General features: G+C 40.7%; 1 protein-coding gene across 4 annotated transcripts; it reads left to right on the top strand.

The window, feature by feature from the left end:
- The first annotated feature begins 7,289 nt into the window (after positions 1-7,289).
- On the top strand, positions 7,290-21,018 carry LOC105032650 (myosin-binding protein 3). Of its 4 annotated transcripts, XM_019846381.3 has the most exons (4): positions 7,290-8,550; positions 8,663-9,459; positions 9,547-10,190; positions 20,629-21,018. In XM_019846381.3, exons 1-3 carry the CDS (start codon positions 7,443-7,445, stop codon positions 10,165-10,167), a joined length of 2,526 nt encoding a protein of 841 aa, XP_019701940.2. In that variant the 5' UTR covers positions 7,290-7,442; the 3' UTR covers positions 10,168-10,190; positions 20,629-21,018. The 4 variants fall into 4 exon arrangements, with proteins under 4 accessions (XP_019701940.2, XP_073109777.1, XP_073109775.1 ...); XM_073253676.1 differs by having other exon boundaries at positions 8,663-10,190; positions 20,666-21,018; XM_073253674.1 differs by having other exon boundaries at positions 8,663-10,190.
- The last annotated feature ends 1,841 nt before the right edge of the window (positions 21,019-22,859 follow it).

Genomic DNA, 22,859 nt, shown 5'->3' with positions numbered 1-22,859 from the left:
TGGGACTCTCTGGGATCTTTCCTCAAAGTAGGTTAACTCATCCTTTTCCTCCTTCCCGCTTCTTTAATTTATTCTTCAGCCCTTACGTCGACTCCCCGACCTTTCTTGTAGATTGGGCACCAGCTCGTCGCCAACGTTGAGGCGACGAAGATCGTCAAGAGGGAGGCAACTCGGGCAGAAGAAGGTCGCCTAGCCGGGGCCGCCCGCCTTGAGGAGAAAGTCATCGAGGTCCTTAGTCTCCAGGAGGCGTTGAAAAAGGAGGGACAAACTTCGTCCGATCTGAGGACCATCTAGGAGGAGAAGAGAGGGAAGGTTGAGGCCGAGGTCTCTGCATTGAGGGCACAGGTTTTCGAGTGGAAGGAGAATGCTTTCGAGTTGAAGGAGCAGGTTTTCGAGCTGAAAGCGCAGATTCCATCTCTGGTCTCGGAGGCAAGGGCTCGAGCAGTGGAGGAGTTCAAAGCCTCTTCCGAGATGGAGGATCTAAAGGTCCAGTTCGGCCAGGACGCCTTCATCAAGGGGTTTGAGCTCTGCTAAGAGAAGGTGGCTGGGAGGTTTTTCGAATTGGATCTTGGCTTCCTAAACGAGGCGTCCGATGATGAAGCCGGACCATCCGAAGTCGCTGCCGGTTCTCTTCCAATCGGGACCTCGTCGACTGCTGTAGCTGCTGTTGACGATCTTCCGAGGATGCCGACCCCCTCTACTTCTGCCCCAGAGGTTCGGAACCTCTAGTTTTGTATTTTTCCTTTGTGGTGATTTTTTTCTCATTCTCTTGTAGTTGAAATTTATTTGATCAATGAAGCCAGGTTTGTCTTTACGGAGGGCCCCCCCTTTTTTTTTTGGTATTCTTTTCCTTCTTTTTATCTTCTTGCATTAATTTGAGTCGTGGCGCTCTTGTCCTCCAACGACAGTGTCCTACCGAAGCTCTTCTCCTGCCGGAGGATATTCCCTTGAAGTCGATGATACGAGACCTCCAAAGGAAAGTTCGTCAGTTGACAAGAAAATCTAAGAAGCTGGAAGACAAACTTCACCAGCTGAAGGAGAGCCATTCAGAGGCCACCGCGGAGGCTACTCGCTTTCAGGACCTCCACAAGAAAAGTTTCATGGAATACACTAAAAGGAAAACCGACTTCATTACGGAGCTTGAGGAACTCTGAAAATGTGCCAGTGACCGGTCTTGGACTCAGGCTTCCAAGATCAGCTCCCTTAAAGTCAAGCTGGCGGCCGCACGGGAGAAGATCGATCAGTTGGAAGGGAGCTCGTCTCGGCTTACAGTCCCGACTGACCGCGACCAAGACTGGTCGAAGAAGTTCTCCAACCTTCAAAAGCAGCTGCAGGATGTCGAGGCGAATTACGACACCTACCGAGTCGACTGGAGTAGACAAGTAGAGGACTACCGAAGGAGGCTCCAGACGGTGACTGACGAAGTTGCCCACCTTCAGAGGTGGCTATCCGAGAGAGTCCAGCCTGTCCCTGCACAAGGTTCTGACGAGCTTTGCTCCTTGAGAGGGACTATGGTGGAACTATCTGTAGCCCTTGGACGGGAGGAAGCCGAATTACGGTGGTTGAAAGTTTAGCTGATCCACGAACAGCAGGCAGTCAAGGATGCCAAGGTAGAGTCTGAGGTCTTGAGGAGGAGACTTCGAGAGTCGGAGGACGAGCACCGGCAGTTCCACCGGATGTACCAGGATATGCTGCTGAAAAAGATGGAACTAGAAGAGGAAGTCGAAAATTTAAGGCGATCCATAGTAAGGGCCGGAACTGAGAGCTCGAAGTCGGAAGAAACTGGGCTTCCTTAGAGCCTCCTCTTCTTCTCTCTTTTTTTTTTCTTTTTATTTTTGGCCTTTAAGGCTTTGTAACGTGTATTTCACCAATGAAATGAAAATGAAATTGTCTATTACCTTGTCCATTCTGGTATTAAATGGTTGTTTACCAAAATCTATTTGTCTTCCATCTTGTTCGATGCCGAAGTTGTCTGAAGGTTTCTGGCCGTCGCTGTGTCGATTCGCCCTTAGGGATTGGAGATTTTTGCCAAGGGTATTCTCTCTCATCGAGACGAGATCCCTGGTGCCTTTGATGTAGTTCGTTTTTCACCTATCGTCTGTGTAGTTCGTCGCTTTTTCTTTTCATCTCCCTTTTTCTTCTGTGTTCGAGTGAGGGTCTTTCTCTGCTCTTGATGAGGTCGTGAGAGTGTAAAGAGTCATTGAGGAAGCTTTTCTCCTTGTCGATCAATCGAGTCTTTGTTCACATCGGGGTGAAGTCCTCCCCTTATTTCCGATAGTCGGTTTCAGCTCGTGTTAGGATGAGGTTCTCCTCTTGTTCCTACAAGGCTGTGGGGGCACACAAGGGCCGTTGTGAGGGCCTCTCCCCTATCCGATCTTTAGAAAATCGAACCTTCGACTTTGCTCATGTTAGGATGAGATTTTCCTCCTGTTTCTAACAAAGCTGTGGGGGCACATAAGGGTCGTTGTAAGGACCTCTCCCCCATCCGATCTTTAAAAAATCGGGCCTTCGACTTTGCTCATGTTAGGATGAGGTTCTCCTTCTGTTTCTAACAAGGCTGAGTGGGCACATAAGGGCCGTTGTAAGGGACTCTCCCCCCATCCGATCTTTAGAAAATCGGGCCTTCGACTTTGCTCATGTTAGGATGAGGTTCTCCTCCTGTTCCTAACAAGACTGTGGGGGCACATAAGGGCCTCTCCTCTCATCCGATCTTTAGAAAATCGGACCTTCGACTTTGCTCATGTTAGGATGAGGTTCTCCTCCTATTCCTAACAAGGCTGTGGGGGCACATAAGGGCCGTTGTAAGGACCTCTCCCCCATCCGATCTTTAAGAAATCGGGCCTTCGACTTTGCTCATGTTAGGACGAGGATCTCCTCCTGTTCCTAACAAGGCTGTGGGGGCACATAAGGGCCGTTGTAAGGGCCTCTCCCCCCATCCGATCTTTAGGAAATCGGGCCTTCGACTTTGCTCATGTTAGGATGAGGTTCTTTTCCTGTTCCTAACGCGCTTAATTCCATTTGTATGGGGAGTTATCTCCTGTCGTTATAAGCTCATACCAAAAGAAAAAAAATACGCGAATATGAAAAGAATTTTTATTCAGGACAAAGTTGTCGGTAATAGATTCGTAGATTTTTCGAACCCTATAGCCACGGAAGGTCTGCTCTCCGTCGGGGTCCCCCTGAGACGGAGTTGATAATCCCAATTGGAGGTCGATCTTCAGGTTGTTCCTCCCTCCTTGGCGGTTCTAGCTGCGGCAGGGCCCTAGGCTGATATTCCTTTCCTTCAGGTCGGCGTCAAATGAATCTGTCGAGCCGACCTCGTCTAATGAGCTCCTCGATCTTGTCTCGGAGCTGAATACACTCCTCCATGTCGTGGCCGTGGTCATGATGATAGAGGCAGAATTTATTTGGGTTGCGCTTCCTAGGATGCGAGCGCATCCTCTCTGACCTTGGGAGCTGCTCCCTAACCTCCATCAGCACTTGAGCTTTCGAGGTGTTGAGAGGGGCGTAGTTGTGGAACCTTTCAAGAGGAGAGCCTCGCCGAACTCGACGGTCTGGGCTTCTCTGCTTATGAGCTAAGGGAGGAGTTCGGACGCGCCCATGTCTGGGAGGAGTTCGAGAACGTGGCTGAGCTTCACTCTGCCCTTTTTCAACTACGGACTTGCTCGAGTCTCCCGCCTGCCGCTCTCTCGCGGTCTCCTCGTCCTTCATCTTGAAGGCTTCTTCTGCTCGGACATATCCTTCGGCTCGAGCTAGCAAATCGGTAAAATCTCTGGGGTACTTCTTTTCCAAGGAGAACAGAAGGTCGTTCTTCTGAAGGTCGCCTTTCAGAGCGGCCATCGCGACCGATTGGTCCAAGTTCTGGACCTCCAACGCAGTGACGTTGAAACGGTTGACGTAAGCCCGGATGGATTCTCCCTCCCTTTGCTTGATGTTGATGAGGGACTCCGAACCTCTCCGGAGATGCCGGCTGCTAACAAAATGAGCTACAAACTGGTGGCTCATCTGGTCAAAGAAAAAGATGGTACCCGACTTTAATACTGAATACCAGTTTCTTGCTGCTCCCTTCAGGGTGGATGAAAAAGCTCGGCACAGAATGACATCTGGTGCGCCATGGAGCAGCATCATTGTCCGGAAGGCCTTCAGGTGGTCAATCGGGTCTGAGGTCCCGTCATAGCTTTCGAATTGGGGGAGCTTGAAGTTAGGCAAGATCGGTTCCTGCATGATCATTTGAGAGAAGGGTGGGTCAGTACAGATGTCCTCACCATAAGCAGGGGGAGCGTGGCGGAGTTCTTCGATCTGCCGGTTCATCTCCTGGAGCCTTCGATCCAGGAAGTCCTCTCGACTATGGGTCTCGAGGGTCTTTGGGCAGAATGGAGGTAGAGATCCTCCGGAGTAGAATCATGATCGGACTGAGGGCTCTCCACCCTCAGATTTGTCTTTCCGAGAAAGATGGGGAGACTGGCCCAAGTGGCTCGCCCTACTGCCGGATTTTGGAATTCCGGCGACATTCTCTCCAACCATACTGATGCCTGCGGCTGTTGTTGCTGTTGCATAGCCTGCACCATTTCAGTGAGGCCTCTGACCTACTGAACCGCAGGTCGAATTGCTCCACGTCGACCGCCGTTGCCGGAGGAGGAGGGAGAGCCTGGGAAACTGGAGGTGAGGCTGGAGCCTGAGATCTGGCCGCGGAGGCCGTGGATCGCCTGGTGGATGCTTTGTGGGGAGGCATCGGGTGAAGATCTAGTAGGAGAAGGAGAAGAGGATGTCGGAGAAAATGACCGGAATCAATCCCGTTGAGCACTCCTTTAAGAACAAGGGTACTGCGAAGACACAGCCCTTCCTCTTGCGTCAATTCTGTTGGTGCAGAATTTCATCGAAGCCGGAGTTGCTAGAGTCAAGAAGACTGTGGCTGCCGTCGGGACCTACAAGGAAAGTCTAAACCAGAGTTGGGGGTGCTCCGACAAGATCCTCTGACGCTCAAGTCAGTACTCTGCTTCAACAGAAATGGAGTGCTCGAGTGGAAATTTTGGCAGAGTTTCGAAATAGAGTTTTTGAGCTTAGAAAAGAATGTATCTGGGGATCCTTATTTATGGACGGAGAGCGTAACTGACTGACAGCGACGTCTGTAACTGTCTGGTAGTAGGCCGTTCAGAGCCGTGCGGAGTTTGTTACGGAGAGTAGTGGCGTCAGAGGTTGTTCAGGGCCGCGTGGAGCTTGTTGCGGAGAGTGGAGTGGTGTCCGTTGTCGTGACTTGTCAGAGAGTAGTGGAGCTGCGTGGAATCCGTTGCAGAGAGTGGAGCAGGGTGGCGGTTCTTGTCGTGGCTTGTCAGAGAGTGGTGGAGCCGTGTGGAATCCGTTGCAGCGAGTGGAGTAAGGTAGTGGTTCTTGTCGTGGCTTGTCAGAGAGTGGTGGAGCCGCGTGAAATCCGTTACAGCGAGTGGAGTAAGGTAGTGGCCCTTGTCGTGGCTTGCCAGAGAGCTTGGATCCGTCGGCTGAAGCTCGGCTGGGATGCCTGATGGAGCAGAATGGCCCTTTACATCGTCGTTCTAGGAGAGGCTCGGATGTTCCGAGGTCGCTGACGAATCCACTGTTGTCGGACACTTCGGGCGCTGACGTTTTAGGTGGGAGTTACCTGCTGTTGGAGCTCGGATGGAGATTCTCTGTTGGCGAAGTCCGGGAAAGTCTGATTGCTAGAGAAGTCCGTCTGGGATTTATTTGATGCGGAAGCTCATCCGAAGATCGTCCGCCGGAGAAGTCCGATCTTATGAGAAGCCTGGTAGGAGGTCGGCCGGCGATGGACTTCGGATAGCGTTGGGGAGGCTCGGCAGACATCGGAGGCAATCGGCTATCGCAGGGACCCAGCTACCGGGGGCTCGTCCAGAACCCGTCCGCCGGAGAAGTAGCTCGGCTGAAGTCTACCTGAAATAAAAGTTCGGAGGGAATTCGTTTACAGTAGAGGCTTGAATGGAATTTACTTACAGTAGATGTCTGGGATGGACAACCTGCTGTAGGAGTTCGGAGTAGACCGTTCGTAGTAGAAGTTCGGCTCTCGCGGGAGCTCGATTGAGATCCGGAAGGCGGTCAACCGCCGTGGAAACTTGGATGGAGTCTGGTTACCATAGAAATCTCACTGTCGGAGAAGCTCGGATGCAGACGAAGTCCGGAAGAAATTCGGAAAATAGTTGGTTGCTGTAGAAGGTCGGCTAACAGTGGGGCCCAGAGGGCCTTTGGGGTGGCCCAGTGGATGAGTGCAGAAGTTCATTGTCGGAGAAGTCCGGACGATCGAGGGGGTTCGGAGAGACGCCACACATAAAGTCGGGAGCCGGAAGAGCCCTGGAAGGATCGGTCTTTTATAAACTTCGGTCGGAGGGTATTTTATACCCAACAATATGTCTATGGACATTATCAGTCGTTATAGAGTAACAAATCAAAAAAAATTAAATATAAAATAATAAAAATATGAGAATATCAATATTAAAAATAAAATTTACGAGGATGTTAATCGGACAAGATTTGAAAGCCTCTCGACATCAATACAAGGGATTCTAATTGAATCCCACCTTTTGTCCGTGTTTTGATACGGCCTTGCGGTCTCCCTCTTTTCATTCTCTCTTCAATCCCATGGAGCGATCACATCCGTCCAAGCGTCTGCCGCGTGGGCCACGAACGTACAAGGACCGAGTTTCTCTTTCAACGGTCAACTAACTCCATGAGCGGGGCGGGACATATTTATAAATTTGAATTTTTTCAAATACTTTCCTTTTACCCTTCTCAATGCCACGGCTTGGAGATTGGAAACAAGACAAAATAAAATCCCTTCTTCTCCTCCTCAAGTCCACCCTAATCTCTCCAGGATATCTCCGATAACAAAAAGGAAAATACTGAGAGAGAGAGAGAGGGAATTACAGTTGCTATTTTTAGATAACGTGAGGGAGCGGAGAGCTCGGTTTCCTCCTCCAGGTGTCGTTCCAATTTTAGAACAGAAATAGAGAGCCAGGAGTCCGGCCATTTAAAAAGATGGAGCTCGAGAAAGAGGCAGGGTCTCTAGGAGGACGGAGTTAGCGGTCATTCATCGTCGAGGGCTGTTTTCTCTCTCCTCCTCCACCTCCTCCTCTCTCTCGCCGCAGTAATATTCAAACAAAAAAAAAAAAAAAGGTGTGATCTTAGTCCAAATATATATATTTTTTTATCATTGCTTTTTGAAATTTGTATAATTGATTCTTGCTTTTCTTTGATCAATCTGAATGAATAATTAATTGTTTCTTGACCTCTGAATCATCAGGTGGAAGATTTGCTTTCGTTGCGAGCTGCATTTTCATTCTCCCATTCCATTCTCTCTGCATATGCTGTTTTGATTTTGCAAATTTAGGAGGCTCGTCGGCTTCTTTGTTCTTCTTCCGTTATTCGAATCGCATGGTTTTCCGGATTTTAAATTCGCCATGGCCGCAAGGACCAGCTTCCAAATGCCGAGGGATTTCTTCTCTGCTTTGTTTTCTGCCTTCTCCGAATGGTGTTTGATCTTTGTCCTGTATATCAATGCATTATTGTCGTTCGTCGCAACCAAGTTTGCTCGCTTCTGCAAATTGCCAGCCCCATGTCTTCTATGTTCAAGGCTTGACCACATTCTTGGAGATGATGATCTGGGGTTCTATAGGGATCTATTTTGCCATGGCCACAAGGTGGAGATTTCCTCATTGGCTTATTGCTGTGGTCACCTAAAGCTTGCTAGCTTCCATGAAATGTGTGAGAATTGTCTCAATTCATCTGTCATGGAGAAGAAATTCAGCCTGGAGGCGTATGGGGAGAATGTCCAATCGAAACTGGTTTCTTCTGCTGATGGTGATGGCTCACGGAATAAGTCCTGTGAAGATTTGGTGAAAGCCCCATTGTTGAAGAAGGATATTGAATGCGTGAGGCAATGCTCATGCTGCTTGCAGCCCTTCGGGAATCGATTATATGTGCATCGGTTGATTCAGAGCAAAAAAGTCATAGGGGCTGATGTTTCTGAAATTGGCAGGAAAGGATATGGTCGAGTATGTCATCAAGAAGGATTGAAAAAAATAAGCGAAGAGTCTTCAAGGTTGTTGGCTGGTTATAATCCATCAAAACATGGCGATGATCGGTTGCCTCATATTGGATACAGTGAGCTCAAGATTACATCTGACTCCGAGTCGGAGGTCCCAGTCTCCGATGATGATGATGGAAATGTTTGGGTTCGTGGAACTGAAGATCTCAAGGAGGAAATTTTGGCTCGACAGCCACCAAGAATCATCAATTCCAGGCATTCACCTAACTTTGTTTCAGATGATATGGTTCCTGAGAAGCTGATCCATCCCCATCCTATTACCCCTGAGCCTTCTCTTTCAGATGCTCAGACAAAAACTAATGCGCATGACTCTCGTGATGAGTCATCTACAGGATCTACTGATGCTATTGGGCATGGTCTGGAGGAAATTAATTGGAGCCAGGTCAATACGATGACAGGTCCAATCACATCATCTGAAATTATATCAGAACAAGTCTTGACCAATGTTTCAAAAGAAAAATGTAAGAAATTATCATCTTGGTTTCTTTTGTTAGATGTTTTTGCATCGGTTTATTTTTATATTTGCATTTCTTTATAGAAAATTAACCCTTAGTTAATCTTGTTGTTTTCTAGCTAACTTCATGGAAATTGGTCACACTGAATGTGTTTCTGCTGGTTCCAATGGGGAGGTTATCAAGGTTCTGGGTTCCACTGGGAAGACAAGCCCATTTACCAATGACACTGATTCATCTGCATGCTTGCGAGTTGTTCGAGGTAGTAGTTTCAAGAATGCTCTTGGTAATAAAGGAGGCCTGCTTTCTCCCAGAGTTTCTGAAATAGTTGCAGGGAAGGATTCTTCTAGAGCTCATGATGAACTGAAATCACGGCTCTCACAAATGTCTTCTTCTCTGGGGCTTGAGTTCTCCCCAAATGATATTAATTCCAGTCCAAGAGTATCTGATGCTTCTAGCTCAGCTGGATTGCAGAATATTGCTAAGAGGATCTCCATTGAGAGAAATAATTCATGGTTAGAGCCGTATGATATAACTCTTGTTAGTGAAATAGAGGGAGAAACTTCAACTGAACGCTTGAAGCGGCAGGTTGAGATGGATAGGAAGTCCATGAGCCTTCTCTACAAAGAATTGGAAGAAGAAAGAAGTGCTTCCGCAATTGCAGCACAAGAAGCGATGGCCATGATTAATAGGTTGCAGGAAGAGAAGGCCACAATGCAGATGGAGGCTTTGCAATATCTAAGAGAGATGGAAGAGCAGGCTGAGTACGACCAAGAAGCAATCCAAAGGCTAAATGAGTTGCTTACTGAGAGGGAGAAAGAAATACTAGATCTGGAAGCAGAAATAGAAAGCTACAGGAAGCAGTTTGGAGATGAATCATTGGAAGAAAAAGTTCTAGAACCATTGGGTGGTTCAGAGGTAAGAGAAAATAAGTCTACCACCACAAGGCACTATACGATATCTAGGGATTTCAATAATTCTAACCAGACTAATATGTTGTTCCAGGACCTGGCTGGTACAGGAGCTGTAAAGGATCCATTGTTGGGTTTTGAAGATGAGAAGGCTTATCTTTTAGAATGCTTAAGGAGGTTGGAGAAAAAGCTTTGTCAGTTTCCTCAAAATGCAGATTATGAAGATGAATCGAGACAGAGAGCAAAAGAGGATGGCCAATCTGATAAAAAAGATGAAATTAAGATTGACAGTGTGAACAATAAACAAGGGCATGCACTGTTACAAGATGATGCAGCCAGAAATGGTCAGCATTCTGAGGCTCAATCAGGGGCCAAGGAGATGGAACACCATCATATGAATGATGATAGGTCAGAAAATGGTCAGATGGGAGAGGAGATTTCATCAAAGAAAGAGTCATCTTTATGTGGGGATTGTGCTGAAAATGGAATATGTTTGAATCCTGATAACAATAGTGATATAGTCTCTCTCGAGGATGAAGTTTCAGACCTGAACAAGAGGGTGGCAGCACTTGAGGCAGATCGAAAATTCCTTGAGCACACTATCAATTCACTTAGAAATGGAAATGATGGAGTACACCTTGTTCAAGAGATAGCCTCTCATCTACGTGAGTTACGAAGACTTGGGATCACACGGAGAGAGCGGGTTGTTGCTTAAGCTTCCGTTGCCTCAACTAAGTGGTAATAATTTAATAAAGAGTCTCTTAGTGTTCATTTCCTTAACATTCTTTCAAGATAATTATATTTATTAATTTGCATTTGTCAAGAAGCCCTAAAAATTATCCAATATTTTAATTCTCCGAATAAAAATGATAAGAAATAACGTTCAATTATATATGTACATTCTCTTTATTCCATGTTGGATTTCCTATTATTTGTAACTTTCCGTACATCATAGACATACATGCAAGCATTGATTTTAAATAAAATATTTTGACTCTTTTTCTATGTCCTTGAAGCCTAGTTTTGTACCACCTATTGCACAAGCACCCAAATCATTGCCTGCATACTTTTACATATCAATCTTCCTTTGTGTTATCAAATTGTCAACCCTCTTTGTCTTATTTTATTTTTTTTCTTTTTATATATTAGTTTGAGTTGCATAAGTGTTATAACCTAGGACTTCATCCATAAAGGATAGCCAGAAGTTATTATTTAGGTTCATTGGCCTTGCTTAAGTACCCAAGACTTTCTTAATGCACACTTGATGTGAGGCCAAAGGCACATCTGCATAGGTCTTTAGTTAGTACCCTCGAGTTATTTCATATGGTTCATTCTTATTCATTTTATGTCAATTAAAAAAATAATCTTTTGGAAAACTGAATTCCTAGTTAAGGTAGGACACAAAAGCAGTAGAGCACTTTACGATTCTTTGGTTAGTTAGGGTCCTTGAAGACTTGGTTTCAGAAGTTATTAGGCTTTCTACTTTTCTTTTTCTTATAATTTCAAGGGTGCTTTTGGTTTATGGTCAGAATTGTAATTAGAATGGATTGGAATGGGAACTGGAATGTCCATATTTCCCATTGCATTTGGTTCATGATTGGAATCAGAATCGGAGTTGGATTTGAATACCGAGGAAGAGATGGGATTGAGTTTTGGGGAACTAGACATTTTCATTTCCTTCTGGAATCGGAATAGGAATGGGACTCTCCCCAACCAAACGACTAGAATAGGAGTCACTCATTCTCATTCTCTTTCCAAAGCCCAACTCCCCCCAACCAAACATGTCTGGGTATTGTATATGAATAGGATTGGGGGGTGTTTGGTTTGTGATCGGAATTGGAATGGATTGGAATGGGAATCAGAATGACCCTATCCCTTAAAGCGTTTGGTTCGTAACCAGAACCAGAATCAGAATCAGAATAGAGATTTGAATCTTTAGGGGAGAGCTGGGATTGGAGAGGGGGATTGGGCCATTCCCATTTTGCCTCAAAATTTGAATCAGAATGGGACTACCCCCAACCAAATGGTTCGGAATGGGAGTTATCCATTCCCATTCCCATTCTAGGCCCCAACTCTCTTGAACCAAACACTTAGTGTCAAAAATCAAAATATCTTATTTTAATTATTTCATGATTGGAATTCCACTGGAATTTGAACTATCTAAAACTTATAGGACATGTTTGGTTGAGGGGGAGGTGGGCTCTAGAATGGAAATGGAAATGATTGACTCCTACTCTAGCTATATGGTTGGGGGGAGTCCCATTCCTATTTCGAGGGGAAGGGGAATGCCCAATCCTAGCTCTCTAGTATTAAAATCCCTTTCAGCAAGGTTTACTTAAAAAAATTGATTTTCCAAAAATATCTCTCTATTTAATTGATTTTTCAAAAATCTTGTTTGAGCCATTCCAATTTCAATTTCAATGAAAATTGATTGAAATATCTCTCTATTTAATTGATTTTTCCAATTTCAATTTCAATTTTAGTCACGAGACAAAAGCTTTGGGAATATAGCAATTTTGATTCTCATTTCAATCCATTCCAATTCTGATTTCAATTCTAATTCTGGTTATGAACCAAATACACCCTTAACTTTCTTCTTTTCGCTTTTAATTTTATTATTTAGAGAATCTTCTAGGAAAGAGCTGCTTAACCTGATTTTGGGTCTATTGCTAAAGGAAAAAGGAACTGATTTGAGACCATATAGGAGCTATTACATTTCTTTTAAGGAGAAAAAGTACGATCTTTCCTTTTTGTTCAATCCATTGTCTCCACAGGGAAGGACTTTTTTCTTGAGTTTTTTTATTTCTAAAGATACAAGGAATCTCTTAGGACCTCTAAGGGATACTCCATTTGTCTATTGTATATTTCAATTTTTATTGCAATAAAGAGAAAAATTTTCTTGTTCTTCTTATTGCAGTAGCTTCATGCTTTGAATTATGGAATTTTCTACTTAGGTGTTATAGTCGCATAGTTAAGTGATGTGACTCCACAACAACCATTCTTTCCTGTCTTTTCTCACTTTAACTTCTCTCCCTCTCTCTCTAATACTTGTGAATTTATTTCTTTTCCCTATAATCTTAATCCATCACAACCATGAAAACCTTTAAAACTTTAATATCTCCTGTGACTTTTTGCAACATTTTCATAGCATGCGCAACCTTTGTGGTTGAAATCGATGAGAACTATGGTATTTCAAGGATTCCAAATTATAGAATGCCGCAAATCTTCAATAAATGACATTAAATCCCAGATTAAACCTTACTTTCCTTTCCTTAGGTCAAACCTTGTCTAAATATCAATCTTAGTCCAATATGCCAACCTGCAAATTTCAATACCATTGCAATCTCAGGTTCGGCAGAAAAATTCTAGCAAATAAAATTTTTGTTCCTATCTTGCACCATAATAGATCTCATGACTTATGCCTTCCTGCATCAATTTTGGCATTAAATTTTCTTCTTTTAGGTTATCCTATATTAGTTTTACTCATCCTTTCTTGTCTACCAAGGCTATTACTTGCAACTGGATCAATCAGGTAACAAGTCCATGTCACCATCAGATTCTCCTTGTTAGATTAGTCTGTGGCCTGTCAGTACTACTTGTCATGTATTATCTTGAAAATTCATTTACAAGTTGGATTGACTTCAGGTCAAGTCCGTATCTGATGTATAGGAACCTGAAATGACTTAGATTTGATATCATGTTGCTTTTTACTAACTCCTACTTTGAATCGCACTCCATATTTGCCACTTATGTAATACACATTATGTAAATGCATGTACATGAACATACATATATCTGTCCACATAGATAGATAGAGAGGGGGGGTGGAGGGAGAGAGAGGAGGCCTGCAAAATGAGCAATTAGGGTCCATAACAAGCATGCGAGGGTTGCCATGGCTGATGACCACTGAGAAAGAGGAGAGGAGGTAGCCATTGAATTTCAGCATATTATTTGTGAAAGCAAATGTCCATATATAATTTAAACCAATTTCTTAGAAAAATCTATTTCAACCAAATACAGATATTGCTTATGTTTTCAATATAGATTTTAATGCAAATATATACAAACTTTTTTGAGTTTACTCAGGTTTTGATACAAATATGATTATCATAGATGTGATTCTGAATGCATGCTCACAAACATAATTAATTTATTTCACTTGGAGACTTTGTATGGCTATGCTTCTTGATGCACGTCCATATACATGCACAATTTATATATGCTTATCAAGATTTAACCACCATTAGATTCATGGATCATTTTCCTTTCCTTTTAGCTCTATCTGTTCATTTTGAATCAGTGGACTGTCTTTAGCTAGAAATTTAATTAGGAATGGGTATACGCTATACACCTTGAACTATATTCATATTCACTTTTGCCAGATAAGAATAAATTTTATTCTATCATTATTTTAATCCGTTACTGGTACCATATTGCCAATATGAATATCATGCATGCAAATCTGGTTCCAATCCACTCAGTTTACATCCCTTAGGCTGATAGTCTATAAAAATATGGATATGAGAATTCTTTATGCACCGCGGGCAGTGTAAAAAATCTGACGTGGAGTGCACCGTTTTATTTGATTGGTTCACATAGCATTGCTTTCCAACGCGCATTTAATGCTTGCAGTTTTACTTTTTCGTTTGAAATTTTGAATAATGAAAATGCCCCTGCTCTTTGAAAAAATTATGACATCTTATGTTTATATTATGACATCCTGCATGTAGGAAGTCATAATTTGACGCAGGATGTCATAATATGCCATAGGATGTCATAAGATTTTTTAAAGAGTAGGGGCATTATCGTCATTTAAAATTTTCAAATGAAAAAGTGAAATTGCGGCATTAAATGTGCATTGGAAAGTGCTTGGACAAAAATATCCATCCATATTATGACATCTTGAACCATATTATGAAATTCTGTATGCAGAAAATCATAATTTGGTGCAGGATGTCATAATATACCACAGAATATCATAATTTTTCTCAAAGAGGAGAGGCATTTTCGTCATTCAAAATTTCAAATGAAAAAGCAGAATTACAGTTTTTAAATATGTGTTGGAAAGCGGTGGTTACGTGGACCAATCGGATAAGGCAGTACACTCCACGTCGGATTTTCTACATCGCCGTGGTGCAAAAAAAATTTCCCATATGGATATTGGATACAGATTCTTGCTGACAAAAAGATAGCTAAAACAAACTTTAGGATCTTAATTATCTTATAAAAACTCAAAATCTATATATAACAACATAAAAGGAGAAGAGATTGGAAATCGCAGCCTACTCATATAGAGTAAAAAGCAAAAATGGTAAACAAAGGAGAGAGAGGAGAAAACAATTTAACATTTCATTCGATATTCCAAATCTAAGTTTGAGACATTGAATCCAAATATACAGAGACACCTAAAGTACTTAAGGAATTGATTTCAAGGACTTTATGGGTTTTCAAAATAAATAATAACCAAATAGGAGTTTATAGTTTGTGTTTTTTTTCCCATAACAGGGCCCTTATTGATATCAGGTCTCTAGTCTCTGCCTTCCCTTTTTTCTCCTTTTACACCCTTAAATTTTTCCAACTTACTTTATTTTTGACTTCTAATTCAGTAAATCTAGACAATTAAGCATTACTAATAACCTTTCCACTTTTCACTGTTTTCATGAATCTAAAAGTAAATATAAAAAATCTGCAATTTAACTTCCATTATTTTCATTTTTTTGTTTTACAATTTCAACACCTATCTCTCCTGTTTACTTTTCTCATTTGTTTTTTTTGATTTCTTTTGTCATGTATCTTTTAGTTTCATGCCGATCAAAGTAGGCATGACCAGACACCTTGAAATAGTACCATGTTAACAAAATCATCTCCAAAGTGGCATCTTTTAGAAATGTGTTTAGAGTTTTGAAATATCCATTAAAATTTAATCCTTAATAATGCATTTAAATTTCTTATATTTTCTCTTTCCATTAGTTCTTTATCACTTTTGTGGTCTGATTACAACCAAAGGAGTTCTACTAAGGTTATTTTTTGCATCAACGTAAAATGGAAGTAGTTTTTTTTTTTTAAGTCTTTCTGCTATGCGATCTTATACCTTAAGGCATGACTTTGGAAAAATTTCATTCCATGATCAAAATTATGAAGAATGTATGTCATCTTCCCTTGAGTTTTGGTTGTAAGAAGAGTTCAGGCTTAGACTTTGAATGTGTAAACATGTTTCTTGCTTTTTCTGTGCAATGGAGATCGTACAGAAGGAGATCTAGAAAGGAAGTTTCTTATGTTTGTCCTCAAATGGTGCAAGCTTGAACACAAGAACCTTTTAGATTGCTAACATTGCATAGGATCATAATACCGCTTCCTGTATGTTATGTAATTTGTTTCACTCTGCTGTCTTGCACAAGTTCTTTCAAAGATAGGGTCAACCTTGAAACAAAAGAGTTAAAGTGGAGCATTGGATGATAATTTTCTCTGAAAATGGAATTAATTTAGCAGTTAATTGATTTTTGCCTTTTCTTTGTGAAAAGATGGGAAGAAGATATATTAATGGTTTAGTCAATTAGCCACATAATGTTGATTACAATATGGATTCAAAGGAGAATATAATATATTCTTTGTTATGTCAAAGTTCCTTAATAGTGTCCAAGTTTGGAAACTGACCATTATTTGGAACCCTGAAGAAGTTTGAGAATCTGATGGCTAGTCACATGAAATCTGTAGAAAAGGCATCTATCAATTGTACCACGTGGTAGCTAATCTTTGTTACTGCGTGCTAATTCTATTAGTTTGTTGCAACTTTAGTGCTATGTAAAAGGTACTAAGCTTCTTTCAGCCAATTCCTTCCCATTGCATTAGGGACTACCGTGAAAATAAAAAAGCATATGGAGCACAGAAAAAACTATTCCATGTCATATTCTTGAATTTCAGAATCTTCCCCCCTTTTCCCACTAGCAACTAACCACTAGATCTTGTAAAAAGAAGGTTATAGGTATGATGGTGTCATGCGAATGGGCAGCCTCCCTTCCACTTTGGAGGCTTTTGTTTTAAAGTGTTTGAACTGGTGGATCTTCTGGATGTGGAACTGCAGGCATGGTCAACCCATCATGCTCATGCTTTTATTGATCGAGTTATATATGAAATGATAGTAGGCCATGGAAATGCATACAAGTTGTCTCAGTCTGTTCCCATTTACCTCTTTATTTATGATGCTTGGGCAATAAATCTTCTACGGTTGAAGTGTCCCAGTTCTCTCCTTGAGTTAAATGATATCTAATAATGGGTGAGCCACCTATGGTTCTCCTCATGGATCATTTCATCAGCATGACTCCTTACCCTCCTTTGTTTTTCACGTCCTGTTGACCTTGTACTTCCTCTTCCATTCTTGTGCTTACCAGTAAGTCAAATAAAATGTGTCCTCTTACACTATATATGGGCAAGGAAAAATTCAATATTTAACAGTCTAGCTTAACAATATTTTTCACTCCAACCATTTTTCTACATGTTCTGAAATTGCAAAAATGATTTACTCTAATCAGATTTCTCACGCTCACTACCGTATCTTGCTTGCTTCATACGATGCTTTAAATCTTTAAGGATCTACGACAGGGAAGTCTATTGATTGCTGTGCATGTCAAGACTGTAGTATATAGAGAGGTAAGCCATTGTTGTTCTTTTGTCTATATGTGAGTCTGACTCATCTGCTGTTAGCCTTTAGAGAGGTAAGCAACGGTTGTTCTTTCATTTTCCATAATACAAGTCTGACTCATCTGCTGTTTTACGGCAAGCCCAATTTGGTCATCCTGCTCTAAATTTCTTACAACAGTTATCATCTATTTAAGATTTTTTAAGGACAATTCTAGTTTTCAGTTGAGTTGTATAACATCCAAACAACAATATGTAAATTTCAGCCATGTCTATCTCTGGCCATTTTTATTCTGTTGTCTCTAAATGTTTTCACTCTTTTTATGGGACATCTTGATTCTGGTTGTTGGAGCTTTGCAAAAATTGTTTTAATCTCTCTGGGAATTTGGGGCATTTGTTATGTGCATGATTATGATTATCATAAAATGAATTTAGGCAAAATTTATTGTGGAGCCCTAGAACAATTATTGGTTAAAAATTTATGACATTCTTTCTTCTTTGGATATGTTAGGTCAGCAAGATGGTTATGTGATCATCAGGAAATAGTGTTAATGACGGAAGCATCCCACGAATTTAAGATGACATTAATTTTATGTAAATTTTTTGATCAGACTCACTCCTCTAGCATGAAGCTATTCTTTACCCTTATCCTGCTCTTGTAGTCCTCTTCAGATTTGTTGTTGCACTCTTTTGTTCATAAACTAATTTTTATTTCATATTAATGTGGTGAATATGTTCTTGACTATGATTTTGAGTGTGTGGGCCATCATCACTATAACCCAATTCTGGGCAGTTATGACTCTTATCATGCCATCTTCTTTAGGATTATTGCTTTTTGATGGCTTTCCCCTTGCTTTAACCCGATGTTGTTGAAAATGGTGCTTTCAGTCAGCCCATGGATTCATTTAATTAGTGTTTTGTTTGTTCGAATTTGCTCCTTATGTACAGGTTCTCTTGTGCTCACCTCTCTTCATGTCTTTGCATCACTTGACATCCATTTTCTTGATCTCGTAGTTTGAGCTAAATTCTTCCCTAGGGGATGTTTTGAGTATTTTAAATGCTCTTGACAATTTTCCTTTACCTTTAGCATCTTTAGACATGGCCAAGGTCCATCTTTATACATTGCCAAATAAATATCTTGATCATGATTTCACTTTTCCAGCTAGCTATTATTTTAATATTTAGTTTTCAGAACTTTTTTCAGCCATCCTTGTGTCTATGAAGCAACAGCTCTATAACATAAGCATTCAGACAATGTCACAAGCAATGCATGGTCATAAAACTTGAAGCTCTTTGAAACATGCTACCTGAAAAATTGAGCAATTTTTAAGGGAAAGATTCCAATGCCTAGTATATTGGTTTGCTAAGCAATAAATTATTTGTTTCTTTGGTTGGTTGGCTTCAGGTTCAACTATGGGGTGTAAACCTGAATAACTTTTGCTTGGTGTGCCAAAATGATTATCTCACACTATAAATTCTCTTTATAGTTCATTTCTGGAAATAAGGTCATATGAATGTTGGAGAATACATTTATTCAGCCAGATATACATTAGGGTCATGTGCATAATGCATCCTTCTAGTCTACAGTCCATATATAATTTGTGTGGTGGTTTATTCATCCTTAATAATGTCAATTGTGCTCTGTTGAATGTTTTTATCACTACCTTTCATAGTTGCTGAGATCACATAAAGTTTAATAATCACATCATTTTCAATCTAGCTTGCAATGTGAGCTTTTGCCATCATGTTCCTGAATTTCGACAACTGAGTTATCATTTATCTAATAAATTTGAACAATGTTGTCCCAGCAGAAACATGTTAATAGTTTGTCCTGAAGAATGTTGATTCTTCTTGCATTTTCATACACTTGAGATTGCTTTTATGCAAGGTATGACGTCTTGGTATCAGGTCTCGTGCCCTGTTACTATGTTAGTGCACCCAATATGGAGGAGGTTTGGCATATACCAAGTGTTAGCATACCCCCTGTACCGCACATCGGTACCGAAGTGGTATGGTACGCTATGCCCCATACCACCTAGTTCGGTATGGTATGGTGTGCCTTGCTTTTATGTAATGTTTAGCATAGAAATATTGACATATACTTGGAACAAATATGTTGTTCTATAGAAGTTCTTAGCTAACATACTGGCATGGAATCTAAAAATTCTCAAAGTTAGTATTTTAAGTTTTTCACATTTGAAGAATACAGTTATCACAAACCTTGAAGTACAAGTTCAAAAACAAATGGACCTCCCCCTTCTTAAATTAAACTCTGATGCTTTTGATGAGGATCCTTTGAGACCAAGATATAACCAAATATATGTATTTCCAAACTTTAGGTTAGGATCAAAATAACATAAGGAATGCAGTTCCTACATCAACTGCTTTTTTTTTTTTTTTTGTTTTGGCATTATGAAAATGTCTTGACTCTAACTAATGTCAACATTTTGATACGTGCTGAGAAAACTTTTTCATAGCATATTAGCCAATATGTTACAAAAAGTGATACTGATTGTTATATGTCAATGTGCGCATCTTAAGGCACATGCCCCTCAATGTCTATGAAATCTATCTGTTATTTCATCCATGCAAGTGTGTGCACACATGTATATATATATTGAAATTTTGTTAGGTAAACAAAAGTGAAAACACCTATTTGCTCTGGCTGGCAGTTGTGCTTTTCAATTGGTTGGCTAGCATAGGGATTCAGTTTATCTTCTATATGCTACACTATTTATTTCTACCAGGTCAATACTGTTTGATATCATATCTCTCTTCTTATTTAACTTAGTTATTTAGTGTAGTTCATGTTTATCTCTCCTATTCTTTCTTCATAATTAGATTATTGCATTATATAACTAACCCTTGTGAATGGCTGGTTAACAAATATCAAGTCTCTGCAGCTGCTGAGTTGTGCACTAGTGCTATCCACTTTGGGCCTTAGCTATAAAATAGACCTTTCTGCATGAGTTTCTCAACAGTTTTACTCTCCATTGCTTTAGTTCATTGACTCATTACTAAAAAGATGGTTACTTTCTGTAGGCTTCCATTTTATTTGCCAGTTGCAAATGGTTTTGTTATATTTTTTTCATGCCTGAGGAAATTTTAGATGCCTTTTCTTCTCCCAATGATTTGGGAGAAAGGGTTGATTTTGAGTTTAAATAAATGACTTGTCTGTTTACTTCACATGGACCTACTCTATATAGAAGCCCACTGTGGTCATGGGAGCCAATCTGATATACCTGCCAGATAAATGAATGACTTGTTGACATGAAACAGCTAAACTTTGGAACATGTGATCATGGTGACTGTCCATTGAGTATATAACATTCTACAAACAATGTTGGTAACTGCATTTTGATTATAAGTTTGTTAATGTACATGGAGCTTAAGCTGGTAGCATCCCTTCACTCAGTTTTATCATCTTTAAAGCATAAAGTTTTTTTTTTTTAATCTTTCTTAGTTATCATATCTCTTGATTCGTTTTCTTTATTGGACACAGAAGGTGATACATATTTATTGTGATATTGCATTATTTCAGATTCTCACTTCGATGTGAATCTGCCAATTCTGTTCAGCTTGTCAATTATGCTGTGGTTTACCGCAACAAGGTGCACAGTCTTCATTGCATCATAATTCATATATGTTAATGAGGATAGTGGAGTGTTGGATAGAGCAATAGCTACTTGAGCTTCACTGAGCCAGGAACGCTGCTTCGAGTTCTTTCATATTTTCACTCTGCAGTTTTGTATCTTGGATGACTTGTACCTTGTAATCCTCCACTTTCTTAAGGGACTGACTACAGTGGTGAGGGTTACGATTGGCTTTTACATTATAAATGGTGAAATGTAAAATGTACTTAATGTAACATTGCTAACTACTTCATCATTATAAAGATTGGGTCTGATAGCCTGTTAGCTGATTTTCTGTACTTCTTAGCTGATTCAAGCTCACTTGATGATATTAATTTATTCTTTATTTATTTTTTAACAAAGAATAGCTCAAACTGCTCCATTACTCTCTCTCTCTCTCTCTCTCTCTCACACACACACACAGAGCAAAAAGTTTGCAGGCATTACAACCATATCAGCGCACACATGGTTACTCTCTGTTCTGGGATCTGTGTTCATGAGGAAGCTCTGCAAGCATGTGCAATGTGTGGTGTTCTTTCGTCACCCTAGTCACATGGCATTAGATAAAAGTTTTGCAGGTTCTTATAGACCAGTATGATATGTCAATGTGTGGTATAGACCAGTATGACAATGTCCGTACAGTATGGTATACCAGTATGATATGGTATGTCCCATACAGATGGTACGGGATGGTGCGACAAACATTGCTCCTGGCCATCTCTATCAGAGGGGGCACAATGGAGGGAGATTCACCCTTGTCCCTCCTCTTCTTTACCCTTATTTATTTATTTGACCCATTAAAAATGTCATAAGCCACTTTTAAAGATTGGGTCTGATAGCCTGTTAGCTGATTTGCTGTGTTCCTTAACAGATTCAAGCTCACTTGATGACGTTAATTTATTATTTATTTATCTTTTAAACAAAGAAGAGCTCAAACTCTCTCTCTCTCTCTCACACGCACACACACACACACACACGGCAAAAGCTTTGCAGGCATTGCAATCATATCAGCACATACATGGTGAAGCTCTGCAAACATGTGCAACGCGTTTTGTTCTTGCATCACCCGTCATATGGCATTAGATAAAATTTTTGTAGGTTCTTATTCTGCAATGAATGATTCAGAAACAGTAATGTCCTGATTGTCATAAAATTGCTTGCTAATGGTGTGGGCATGTAATATAGCTCAAAATAATATTACCATGGTTCAATATTCAGCTCCAGTGAAAGACCAGAGGTTGTTTGGCTGCTTTTTTGGTCTAGTAGGAGATTGGCTACATCCAATGCTAGTGATAGATTGATGAGTAGGGTGCTATTGGCTCGGTCAGATCCTGGTATTGCCTAACCACGTCATGACCTACTGGAGGGATGGGGTCTGTATTCGAGTCTTGCTCTGGCCATCCACAGATCAAGTCAAGTTGTGTTCAGGCTGGATTAGGTCGGGATCGGGATGGATAGAGATAGGGTCTAGATCCAGGTTGGGTGGGCATGGGTTAGAACTGGTTCTATGTCTTGAGCTGATACTCTTAGCAAGTTCAACTCAAAGTATATAACTGATAGCAACTCAGATTAAAACTCAATTTCCATGCATAAAAACTTAAGTCACTAATGATAGCAACTCAAAAGTATAACTGATAACTTTGATAGGAAGAGTGAGGAGAATAAGTATAAAACATCACCGATCACGACAGGCCTATGATAAGAATTGAATGCATATCTCTTGTGTCCAACTTCGGATCCATCTCTATACTTACATATTGAATGGAAAGGAGAGAGAAAACTCAACTGCTCTTCATGGCATAGAAAAATTACAAAGGAAATCATTAAAAATCGACTCTTCTAATTATTTTTGGAACAATTTCCATGAACAAAAAAGGGAAAAAAATATGGCTTTCCAAAGTAGTGCAAAAAAGGGAAGTCAAAAAACCGTGCTACTTATTTCTTTTGGGAACTGAAATAAAGTAAAATCTTGCTTCTTATTTATTTTCCTCCTCACACAAAAAATTTGGAATTTGAAGTTAGTGTTGTAGCAATTAAAAGTTGTAGGAGACCAAAAAGAGAAGGAAAAAAAAAAAAAAAAAAACTTGCCTCTATTTTTCCCAATAATGAAAGTGCCAGGTTGTACCACAGTGATATAAGC

The sequence above is a fragment of the Elaeis guineensis genome, chromosome 3 (genome assembly GCF_000442705.2).
Source record: "Elaeis guineensis isolate ETL-2024a chromosome 3, EG11, whole genome shotgun sequence".
NCBI classification, from domain to species: domain Eukaryota; kingdom Viridiplantae; phylum Streptophyta; class Magnoliopsida; order Arecales; family Arecaceae; genus Elaeis; species Elaeis guineensis.
This window is presented reverse-complemented; position numbering and strand designations above follow the sequence as displayed.

What these genes read in the sequence shown, in the direction of transcription:
- LOC105032650 (XM_073253676.1), top strand. Translation starts at nt 7,443, where the DNA reads ATGGCCGCAAGGACCAGCTTCCAAATGCCGAGGGATTTCTTCTCTGCT. An exon ending in CAATGTTTCAAAAGAAAAAT is followed by an intron (nt 8,551 to 8,662) that starts GTAAGAAATTAT and finishes GTTGTTTTCTAG; the next exon opens with CTAACTTCATGGAAATTGGT.